We start from the raw sequence: 12,190 nt of genomic DNA, 5'->3' as shown, positions 1-12,190 counted from the left end.
TACACCTGATTACTTGGGCTGGGAGCAGGGCAGGTTGTAGTCACCTATGGAAGAAGCTTCGGTGCCGTCAGCAAATCACCAGATTTAAACAGATTATCACCACCGAGGTACTGCCGTAGCCTTTTCTGAGTGAAGCTGGGATTTTGGTTTCCTGGTGACTCTGACCATCCCTACCATGCGATAGCTTGGTTCAAGTGACAGCCTTCCACCGCTGAAATATCTCAGGTTCACCACAGTAAACCTACGAAGAGCAACACCTTAAGGCAGTGCCAACAGACACAACTTCGAGTTAAACTTGTCTCGTGCAAAGACACTCGCCTGGAGAGCTGGTGGCATCTGAAGAGCGAAAAGAGCAGTCGCCCCAACCAACCTACAAGGCCACCATCCTCTGACTGACGCGGGATTGCTTTCCAGCTCAGGCGAAAGCTGAGCCCAAGCTCATGTTTAAGTGGCTGTCTTCCAGAGGTATTTAAAAAGAATCAACGGGGTGTCATTTTCAGAAGTAAGCATTTACCACTTATATTCTATTTTGAGCATTAAAGGGAAAATAGGCTGTCACCGATACGGCAGCAAGACAAACACATGTCAAAGCTGAACTCCCAACAGAAGCTTAGAGGCAACCAGACAAATGAAAAAGAAAAGGGGGAAAAAAAAGCAAATACAGCAATTATCCTCACCACACAAAAAATAAACCAGGCAGTTACGCCAACCACTGCAGCCCGATACAAACCCCCTCACATTCCAAGAAAAGAGGAAAAACCGTAACAGTTTGGCTGTGTCGGAGATGCCCAAGGTCAACAGCTGGAGGCTATTTTGGCTGGAGCTGGTGGGAGCCTCCAGGCTCTCGCACGTTGCAGCCCAGCAGAAATCACGTCGGCGGTGACGGTCACAACCAGCTCCCACGGACGGACCTGAAAGTGCTTGGCCTTTTTTTTTTTAAAATAATGCTGTTTTATTTCGTTTGGGGTTTTTTTGGTCTTTAACCAAACGACACTTAATTTGTGGAGTAACCAGCTCTGCAGCAACGTTTTTCCTACACAGGCACCAAGGGGTCTTGGCACTGAACTGCAACTACTTGCTTACAAGCAGGAGCGAATACGCCCAGCACAGCAAAAGCACAGCTCAGGGATTTTGTAACCACATATAATCGTGGGATCCAGGATATAAGAGGATCCAGGATAAGGGCACGCACAGGAACACAAGATTTTTCCCTCGCTTTGACTGTGAGTCAACAAGCAAGCGAAAAGTCAAAGAAAAAATAAAGTCTGCTCTTTTTTTTTTTCTTTTTAGAATAGGAAAATAAATAAATAGAAGGAAGGGCAGGGGGTGGAGGAGGGAAGTACCTCGGGACACAGCTGCTACATCTGAGCACGGGGCAGTTTCTTTGAAGCCTGATGGAGGCACACACAAACACACAACCAGGCAGAGGTCGTTTTCGTAGCTCCGTAAGTTTGCAGCAAAGCTGGGACGCTGCTGGGTTGGGTTTTCTTTTATTATTTTTTTTTGCATACGCACATGTGCAAAAACCCCCAAGGAAACAGAGAGTTCCAAGATCTGCATCTTTTTCCTTGCGCACCATCCAAATGCATGGCAGGATATTTTTAATTAACCGCTTTTTAAAAGTCAATAGCACGGAAACAGTTGCGTGCAGAGCCTGGCGCAGCCGAAACGAGCAGCGCCTGCGCTGGAGCATCCAGCTGCTGCCTGCTCTCCTGAGATGCTTCAGAGATCCGTGCAAGGACCTTCACACTGGACACGGGTGCGAAAGCCAGTCCAGGTTAGGCGTATGACAGGGTTATGCCTTGAGCAACGCTAGGAATTATATGTTTTATCCTTGTTGGCCCCTTGATTTAACTGTAGACACTGTCGAAATTATGTAACAACCTGATCCCAGCTCTCCCACCAGGCTGGAGGTTCAGCCTGTGGCATCAAACTCCTGTTCCAAATCTGCTGCCTTCCGCTTTCTTTGCGTAAGCCTCTTTTCTAAACAATAAAAGATAAAAAAGTCCCATCTACCTGCTCTCTAAATACTCCGTGCTGCGACGAGCTGCACTGCAAATGCCCGCACCGCCTTCTTGCACCGAGAAGTGGCATCAGGAGACAGGGAGGTACAGGGGCCAGCAGGAAAGCAGCTACCAAAACCCACGCAAAACCCAGAATACATGGACAGAGCGGGTCAATATGGCTCAAACCGCTTCTCCTTCCCCCAGAGGGTATCTCCACAGCGTGCCTCAATTTCCCTGGCCCAGCAGCAAGAGGGGACCCTAAACCAAACTGCACCCTTGACCAGCCTGTACAAAGCTGGGGCTTTCGACTTGCCTCGGTGGCAGTTTGGCAGCCTCCCCCAGCACTAAATATTAATTTTCCGATATTTAAATGCACTTCAGAGCAAACACGAGCCGCAGGCCGAGGAAGGGCGGTGCTGTAGGCTCACTGCAACCCCGGGGAGGGGATGGCGACCCGCGGACCTGCTGGGTGGGCTTGGACAAGGCACGGGTTTGATGCGCCTCAATTTTTTCCTCCTCCCATGCACTTGGGTCTCCACAGAGATCATTCACCTCTGGAAAAGACACCAACACCCTGCAACAAGAGGTGTCAAGGAAGAAACGCGGCGCTCCAACAGCGGAGGGACCTCAGCCTGCAAAGGAATTTAACCCGTAATTAACCTGCCTTTAACGAGTCTCCATGTGCACACGAGAAGCACGAAGTAGCCCTAGTTTTTCTCAGTCCTTTCTGTGTCTCCTAACGTGGAGCGAGGCTCTCTCCTGGTCCCCGTGTCCACGGGCTGAAACTTTCCGAGTTAGTTGACACAAACCAGAGCCGCGGCCTGACCGTGATCGGAGCGCGCGGCTCCGAAACTGGAACGAACGAGAGGGGAAAAAAAAAAAAAAAGACATATTTCATCCTTCTCTTTTGTGGCTTTTATTTTCTTTTGTATTCGCTTTGGGAATAACATTCTTTCCATTGGGAAGAGCCTGATTTTCCATTAAATACAAAGCAGCTGCCATTTTGGAAACAAAAAGTTGATTAAATACAGATTTTTTTTTTTTATCTTCTCCCTAACATACGAAGAGCTAGAACCACGCTTCTCTCTGCTGATTTATCAGGGCAAAGCATCTGCCATTTATGGCAGCAGAAAGGCTTAAAGACAGTGAACTGAAACACTTCATCTTTGCTACAGAATTTTATAATTATAATTTGATGTTATAAACAAAAGGGGAAAGATCTCAAGGCTCGGACACGAAGGGTTTCTCACCCTTCGCACACACACGGATGCTCCAGATTCCCCGATTACGCAGATTTCTGCTTGCCGAGACGCCGAAGGAAGGGTCGGCACGTTGCCGTGACGTACGGCCGCCCGTTGGAAACGCAACTGACACATGACTTAAGGCCCAGATGTTGAACAGACTGGAAAAAAGGATGAGCTCAAAACAAAACCAACCAAAAAAAAAAACCCCAAACCAACAACCGCCCACTCCATTTCCACTCCGTGAGCCACCAGCACCCAGTTCGGGAGGTGTTTTTTCTCCCAAGCGGAACAGATTACCGAGTGACCAACACAACTGGTGTATGAAACTTCAGCTCGTTTTACATTTTTTTCCAAAAACTAAATCATACATTAAATTTCTGTTTTCAATATTTAGGTGGAAAAACAGAGAGAAGAAAACGATGGTGAAAGCTGTAGAAATTACTGTTATCTTGTTCTTTAATTAACCCATCAGGCTCTCGGTATTTATTGCCGTTCATGAAACACAATGAAGAAAGACCACGGCGACCATAAGAAATCCATAAGGATCTGCACTTTTAAATGCTTTGCTTCTCTTTCTTGCTATTACACCTAACCTAGGCCACAGGATCCAGGGAGAACATAGCTCAGTGTAACGGCACCCCTCCGATGGTCACGGAACAACGTGCCCTTAGCGGCAGCCCCTTCAACCACACCAACAGCACTCAACCGCGCTCCGGCGGCCGTGTGCTCCGAAGGGTGGGCACGAGCTCCCGGCGCTTCTCCGGGCAGCCTCACTTCAACTGTTCTCTGCTAGGGGACCCCAAAGGACATCGCATTGGCAGGGTGGGCTCCTCGAGGGCAGGGGGGTCTCCTCCCGCGGGGAGGTTAAGCCAGATAGCTGGGGGCTTTGGAAGCAGATGCGGTGTTCATTGGAGGTCCTCATTGGCGCATCCTCAACGTAAGAGAAGCCCTACAAGACTTCAGGTTGCCAGCGGATGAAATAAGAGGAAAGCATATAATTGCAGTGTCTATGTCTGTTTCGCTTAAATTCGCTAAAGGAGGGGGGGGAAAAAAACACCTCATACTTTAACTTCTTGTTAGGGTTTTTGGAAGGTGTAGGCTGGGGCTCTGGTGCAGGAGGCAGCAGGCATGTTTGGATTCCTTACGCTTAGAATGGATTTTCGGCTGCCAAATTCCCCGTACCGCACATCTGATTCTTTGTGTATGTACGTGCATGCAAAAGTAAGCATAAAATAGCTTTATAAATCTAAGTTCGTAAAATAAAAATCAAAGCCAAACATGCCAAGGTGACTACACAAAGGGAAGCAATACCTAGGGAAGCGTGCACACCCTGATTTAAAGGATTTATGGGACTGGGCATTTTAGCTTCAATTAATTTTCAAAGTGCTGAAAGCAGACAAGAAACCATGTAATTACAAGATAACTTGGCTTACCCGGATTCGAGTTAACTAGCGCTCCCGGGTTAATCAGAGGTCAGCCTTCTCCCCAGCCAACAAAGCTAAATCCACCGTATTTGAATGCTTTGCTCCTCGCTTTAAAGCAACCATCAGTTCTTGTTTCGACCCCTTCATTTTGGTGAGTCTTTGGGATTTCAGAGACACTTGAGAAGTCCAGGGAAGTAATGCCCAGCCACCATCGGCAGCACGGTGGGCAGCGCGGGACCACACAGCCATGCAAGCGCTGCTCCCGGCACCAGCCCATCTTCCCCCGACCAAGGCACCCCCGTTTTAAGGGCATTTTGCCCCACCCTTCAGGGCAAGCTGGTCCAAGCACCCCCTCAGGAGCCTCAGACCATCCCTGGGGAGCAGAGGAAGCCCCCTGAGGACCTTACAGGGAGGATTTGCTTTTCTTTTTCCTGCGTGTCTGACTCTACAACACCGAGAAACTTCCAGGATTAGCCATAACTACTTCCCACCAGACATTTTAAACTCCGTTAAAATTACTCCTTTGTCCTGCTATTTTGTACAATCAGATTTTTATTTTTCAATCTCTATTAGACGGATTAGTGATTTATTTCCACCAATTAATACAAACTAGCTAGGGAACAGAAAATTAGAGGGGTTAAAAGGAAAATTAGAATCTGTTGCAGTTAAAAGCAAAACCAAGAGCAGGCTAGCAAAGTCCCACCGTATAAAGGGATTACTCCATTCCTGACCCCTTCCAGGGAACCTCCAGGTATTATTTTTCATTGATTTACCTTAATGAAACTAATGCACCCCTCTCCATAGGAAGCTGACTCCATAGCTGTCTAGGCACTGGATTCAATTAAAGAAATAAATACATCTGGCTTCTAAATGGTTGAAAGCCTTGAAAAGCCAGCGGCAATACCACTTTTTGCATCTGTCTCTCTTAGGATACGCCCTAAGGACACCACGTAGGACGGTCGACATTCAACACCGCTCCTGGAAACCTGCGGGCGCGGGGGGATGCCCGAAGCATCCCTGCCTGCTGCCCGACGGCGCGGGCAGCTCCCGCAGCCCTGCCAGCAACCGAGCCACGGCTTTGATGGAAGCTGGCCTCAAATTGCTTTAACAAGGCTCTTTCTTTTCAGAAGCTGGCGTTGATTTGAGACCTCGATGTTGACTTAGAAACCCCCAGGTGCCCAGAGCCTGCAAATACTCAAGGCTTAGCTATGCTCAGTTTCCAGGAAAAGGGGTACACGCACCCAACCGCGGTGTGAAATATCAATACCACCGTGGCAGCTCAGCGTTAAAATGAAGAGCAGGGGTTAAGGGTGGAAAAGCAGAAGCTGGGGTAGAGGCTACGCCTCCGCGACGGCCGCATCTCGCACCGCACAACCGCGTCGAGCAGGGCTGCACCGACAGAAAAACGAGGCGTGCTTTGCTCGCACGTGCCTTGGCTTGCAGACATGGGAATAGAGGAAACAAGGTAGCTCGAGAGCACTTTGTTTGCGATCTATCCAGGGAAGCGCCGCGGATTTTTCTCCCGCACATGAAACAAGCAGAAATGACAACGATTAGAGGGGTTCGTTGAACCAGAAGGCAGGTCCGAAAGGTCTCCTTCGCTTTCTTTGTGCTAGTTGCCCTAATCCAAATAGGGAGACAGTAAACGTCAAGAACCCACGCTATTTTCTGGATAAAACACTATTCTGCCACCCTAGCCGGAGGGAAGGCTTAGCAGCCCAAGCCCCGGGTCGGAGCACTTAGACCAGGAGGAACATCAGGCTGAAACCCCCATGGGGGATTTGTCTGAACAAAATACAGGGAGTGAGGGGGGATTTTACAAACATCTTTTCTCTTTCAAGAGCGAAGATCCCATCACGCTTTCCCTAATAACAGGCATTTCTCCTAATTCCCCACACATTGAGGGACGCTTGGGGGATAAAAGGAGCCAGTTAAATGCAACCATTTAGCAATGCTACTGCAACACAACGCTTGTGGGCGACCTGCCTGGAAGGAAACCCTTTCCCCTGGTCTCTTATTTATCCTATTGATTTAAACTCCTACTCAGGCTTTTCCTTTCCTCCCTTCCGAGACTAAGGACCTTTTCTGGTTCAACTCACCCCCCGACATTTGAGGTGCGAGCAGAGCAGACTGAACGCGCACGACACGCAGTCTTGTACTCACCGACATTGTAGAGTGGACATCTACATCCCCCTACAGAGGACAACACAGGGAGTTTAAAGTCAAATGCAGAAGAGAGCAAAGCAACAGCGCGAAAGGCAGAGAGGTACCCATCGGTCATCGTCCCATGGTGCCTACAACCCACCAGCGCCCCAGCCCAGGCACCGGCTGCTCGGCAGTTGGCAGAGTATTAAAAAAGCAAACTATGAGCTCTTTGAACCTGGTCTAAGGAGGATGAGGAGGAACTCAAAGTACCACAAGACCAGTTTTATTGCTATTAAATATTCTCTGCAAGTCAACACCCATGGGCCCCAGCTCTCCCACCTGTAAGGTGGAGGTGATGGATGTCAAACCCTAGCGAGCGTCAGCAGGGGTCAGCTCAAGCAAAACTTGCTTCGCTCTTCCGAGGGCAAGGGGATGTTGTCTAAGCCCAGACAGGACTTGTGCAAATCTAACGAAGGTGCCTTTGGTGCTCATACGATGCTTTCATGACCATCATATTCCACTTGGGTCTCTCCCAGCGTGACCAAGGCTGTGGTTGGTACAAAGTTCAAGGCATTTTACTTCCACGCACAGTGCCTTGTCTTTTAAAATGTTACAGAGGGATTTGGCCTTTTAAATAAAAACGTAGGTAATCGTTCTCTTTAAAAAGAAAAGAAACACTTCCAAAGCTCTTTCTACCAAAGCAAGAGCTGCCGGGGCTGGCGTATTTATTTGCAACCGGGAGGAGAAGCCAATACAGTGAATAAGGCAAAAATGTTGCAGGCAGAGCGGCCACGGCGTTCACGCGGCTCCAGCCGAAATCTGTGCCTGCCATCTGGCAAAAATAAGCACAAAAGGGGAAAAAAAAAACCCAACCAACCCCAAACCCCCTTTGCAGAGAGTTCACACTGAACTGCTCAAAACGGCAGAGGTTAGAGTTTGTTCAATCGCTGAAAGATTGCTTCCCCTTCCCGGGTCAGCATCACCTCTTGACCTGCCCTGATTACCTTCCAAAGGAGGTTATCAAGATACAAGACTAACAGAGGATTAAAGGAAACTTAAAATAAAAACAAAACACCCCCCCCTTCCCCCAACTCTGCTCCCCTCCCCCAAGAAAACATCCTTGCTTTGTTAACCTGACAGTTCACTGTAGGTGTTGACACAACCCTCCATCTTTGAGAAGCTTAATGTCAACAAATCAGTGTGTTTGGAGTAGCCCTGTCAATGCGATTTACATTAACTTGTCTAACAAGAAAGAAAAACAACAATCAGCCATCAAAGACAAAAGGCTTTTTCACTCATTCTTTTATAAGTATTATGCTGGAAATGTTAATTTTTGAGGCCATGGCCCTTTACTTGCTGAAAACCAGAAACCACCTTTTTTTTTCCCTAAAATATTTTTTCAAAGTATTTTTTTTTTCTTAAAAAAAAAGAAGTATTTTCTTTTAACGGAGGCCCGAGCATCCCACGTTAATAAGCTCAGCAGCAGCAGCAACCGACTCCCTGGGTAACGCAGGAAGAGAGCAGCCTTGATGCCAAATGTTAATTATGCTTTGATTTCCACCAGCGTGTTATTTGCTTTGAGACATTTTGGGCACTTAGCGGAGCATTTTCGAATTGTGGCTCTAAACCACCATGAAAATTTCAGGCAGCAGCGGTATGCACCAAAACCCCACCAACTTCACCATGAACTTTTCCTCCCCCCCCGGCACATGCTGTACCCACCAGCATGCCCTTTGCAGCTGGGCGCTCAGCGTCCCGAAGCAAAGCTGGAAAAAGCAAATCGATTCCACGGATTCGTAATATCAAGTGGTTTCCACCGTTTCCCACAATGTCTACTCTGATGCTCTAAAGGAAAAATTAGGGATTGCAATTCCTGCTCGAACACTAGAGAAAGCAGCGACTCTTAATGCCACTCCACAAGCTGGGATTAACTTTGGTCTGGGCTATTTTCCCTGCTCGAGCAGGGGGGTTGGGCCAGACGACCTGCTTGCCCCAAGAGGTGGTCGATGCCCCATCCCTGGAAACACCCAAGGTCAGGCTGGACGGGGCTCTGAGCGACCTGGTCTGGTTGAAGATGTCCCTGCTCAGTGCAGGGGGGCTGGACCAGATGACCTTTAAAGGTCCCTCCCAACCCAAACTGTGCTATGATTCGATGACCTCCAGAAGTCCCCTCCAACCTCAACCTTTCTGGGATTCACCCCAATAAATACAGGAAAAAAATCAGCCCTATGTCTCCAAAAAGGGAAACATAAAACCTAATGCCCAAATCTGGGCTCAGAGTCACCTTTTAGCTCACTCAGCCTCTCTGCTCCTCTTCCCCCCCCTCTCTGAAACACTGACTTGAGTCAACCGGACCCTTCAAGGCCATTTGATCTGCCTTGCGGCGAGCTGGAGCCTTGACCCCAGAAAGGTTTCCTGCAGATGAGCAGCCCCGTCCAAGACAATGGGATTACTCACAGCCGTCAAGTTAAGGAGCCGCCTGCATTTTTGCAGGCTCAGGACTTTCGGCTCCGCTCTATTACAGGACAGCACTTTTCGTTGGTGTAATTTTAGCACGGTAACTGCCAACATGCCCAGGCTGAGTTTCTTTGATCAGCAGGCGAAGGCTTTTCTCGGTGTAATTACTGGTGTGACAAAAGGCAGGTGAGTAGCTTGGCTCCTGCCACTTAGTCATCTCCTGAGACTGCCACTCTTCTCTCCTAAAAATTGGCTGCAAGTTCAAATGCCAGGCGAGCGCTTCTCGCTTATTTTAAAATTGTGTAAATTCAGTCAACATGACGGTACCTGCTCTGCAAGACGGGGCATTTCCAAACCAGGAAAGGACACGAGAACAGGAAGGGACGGTGTTGCGTGGAGGCCGCTCCGAGAGACAAGAAGGAGCTCCACTCTCCAAGGATGGTGCACAGTCACTTGTTTTTCTTTATGAGCTACTGGCAGGGTGAAAATCCTATATTTTGTAGCTGGAACAGGCTGCGAATTGATTTCAAACTGGCCAGCAACTCCTCTTAGATCGTAATGCTATGGTGCTAATTAATTTGGGCTGGATTTGGATCAGCAGTACAGAAACAGCGCTACCTTGCCTCTAGCAATCCTCCAATATCCTCTTTTCATTATAATTCACACTTTTTGGAGGCAGTTCCTTTCCCCCTTGGACCCTTCTCACTCTTTCCTTTCACAAATGAAGCTCATCCCACATAACTGGTGCTTCCAGAAACATCTCTGACGTTTTTCTGCATTGGTTTAGGCAGATGTGAGCCTCTACACGCCTTATCTCTCAGGATCACAGGTTGGAAGGGACCTCAGGGATCATCTAGTCCAACCTTATCTCCTACATTTCATTTAGCAAAGCGCGGAAATTTTAACGTGTTTCGAAATAAGCCACTGGAAAAAGGCCCTTGAACCCTACAAGAACGAACCAGGAGAGACACCAATGGAGCTGGGTGCCTTTTCGATTTTCTGACTTGTTCTCACCCACCGTTGCCCACGGCATACGCGGGGACCCATCAGCAGTGTTCAGTGACGGCATCTTCACAGCACTCCTCTAAAAGAAGAAACTCCAATATATACAAAAAAACCCCAGACCTACATCTCCTACAGACTATTGAACCAGATCTACAGCTTCATAAATCAGATTGCAGCACCTGACTGACTCGCCTCCCCTATCCCGCAGGGCTGTCGGGGGGATCGGTGCCACGCAGCGCTTTGAAGATAAGGTGCTGCGTGTGCGCTGGTTGAACAGCACCGGCACATTCGCCGGCGCCTCCAGCGGGGCACGCTGCAGACAGCCTCCATCTCAGCTCGGACCTTTCTGATCCGCTTCTGGGAGAGAAACGGCTGCTTCAATCCGTCTCAGTCCTTTTTAGAGCTATTAGCTGCCCTCCCAGACTCCAAAACAATTTTGACTCACTCAGAAAGGGAATATTAATATTTAAGGAAGATAAATCACTCCAGGAGCATCTCATAGATCACTGTGTGCATCTCTCCCCATCCTCATCTCTCCTGCTAGCTATGCTTCATGCTCTGGTGAAGTGACCAATCTCCCTGTCAAACTCCATTACTTGCTTGCATAAGTACTCCCAGTATGATTTGTGGAAGTGGTCTCCAGGCGATGCCCCACCCCTGTGCATCCGCACCTCCTCTTTTAAGGAGAAATCCGGCAGTTGAGGGATCCAGCCACCTCCAAGCGCCCCCAGGCTCCAGAGGGCACCTGCCCCACGCCCGCTCGCACGGGCACCAGCCACGCCGCTCAGGGCTGCTACCGGACGGGACGTGCTGGCGATAAACCTGGCCTGAGCAAGAAGATGGGCGAAAGCCCTTCCGACCTCTCTGCACGGGAGGCCACACTTTATTTTGAAGTTCATTGCAGTGACAACAGAGCCAAGAAATCACCTTCTCCTCTACAGCACCTCCAGGTGCAGAGAACTGGGAAAGCCACTTCGATTTCTCTTTTGGTGGCTTCTCCATCCACAGCAGATCAGTCCTCATTTCCATCTGCCTACCAAATCTTCCTGCTGCGACAGAGGAAGCAAAAGGCATGAGCCATGCAGAAGACTGCAAAGTTTTGGGGCTGTAAAACCTCCCAAAACGGCTCTGGAATGCTTGAACATCCTTCCAGTAAAGCAATCGCAGCGACATAAACAAGCAGAATGGAGTTAAGGAAACTGCCGTTGTGTTCGATTAGTCTTTTCTTCCTGTTTACATCCAAGCCTGTGAAAGGTGCCCAGTGTGTGCCAGCGTGCCATAACCCTGGGCACCCACTAACAGCAAATAAGTAACAGTCCAGTGAAGAAGAAAGGTCTGAAGTTGCTTTTAGGACAAATACAGTGTTCTGTGGATTTGCTATTTCAAAATACCTGCTGACTGAAGATACTCGTAAGTATATATCCAGACAGCTGAGAACAAATCTTATTTAATGGAAAAAAAGCTGTCTGAGCAAAAATGAAACTCCCTGATGATTATATTTTTCCTATTCATCGGGACACTACTCAGCCAGCTGCAAAAAACAACATAAAATACATTTTTTGATCGCAATAACAGCATAAGCGCAGGTATATTTTAGCCAGCAGAGAAAAGAAAGAAACATATGCTGCCTTCCAGTGCAGAGCAATATTTTGATGTGAGGCACCCAGTGACTTGACAAACATTTGGAAACGTATCTGCAGTACAAATAATAGACACTCCTTTACTGGGATCTCTTGAAAAAAAATCTTGAATGCTAATGTATCTTAAAAATAGGTGGCTAGTGAATTATGACCCTACTTCTACATGGTGGACTGTGACACGTCCCTCGTTCACATACAAGTAGGCTTGCAAATACTGAGGCAGACTCTCACTGAAGCCCAACTTGTGGTAAGACATGAAGGTAGTTTGC

General features: G+C 48.3%; 1 protein-coding gene across 7 annotated transcripts in view; it reads right to left on the bottom strand.

The window, feature by feature from the left end:
• Positions 1-12,190, bottom strand: part of EXOC6B (exocyst complex component 6B) — a 306,224-nt gene that overhangs the window by 89,524 nt on the left and 204,510 nt on the right. For 4 of the 7 annotated variants that reach the window (XM_075092267.1, XM_075092270.1, XM_075092269.1 and 1 more), the window contains one exon: positions 6,838-6,867. The exons of the other annotated variants lie outside the window; for them this stretch is intronic. In XM_075092267.1, the coding sequence (XP_074948368.1) occupies positions 6,838-6,867 (30 nt within the window). The remainder of the gene's footprint in view (positions 1-6,837; positions 6,868-12,190) is intronic. 7 annotated transcript variants of the gene reach the window in all.

Source organism: Phalacrocorax aristotelis, chromosome 4 (assembly GCF_949628215.1).
Source record: "Phalacrocorax aristotelis chromosome 4, bGulAri2.1, whole genome shotgun sequence".
Classification (NCBI taxonomy): domain Eukaryota; kingdom Metazoa; phylum Chordata; class Aves; order Suliformes; family Phalacrocoracidae; genus Phalacrocorax; species Phalacrocorax aristotelis.
Note: the sequence above shows the minus strand (reverse complement) of the source record. Positions and strands in the feature narration are given on the sequence as shown.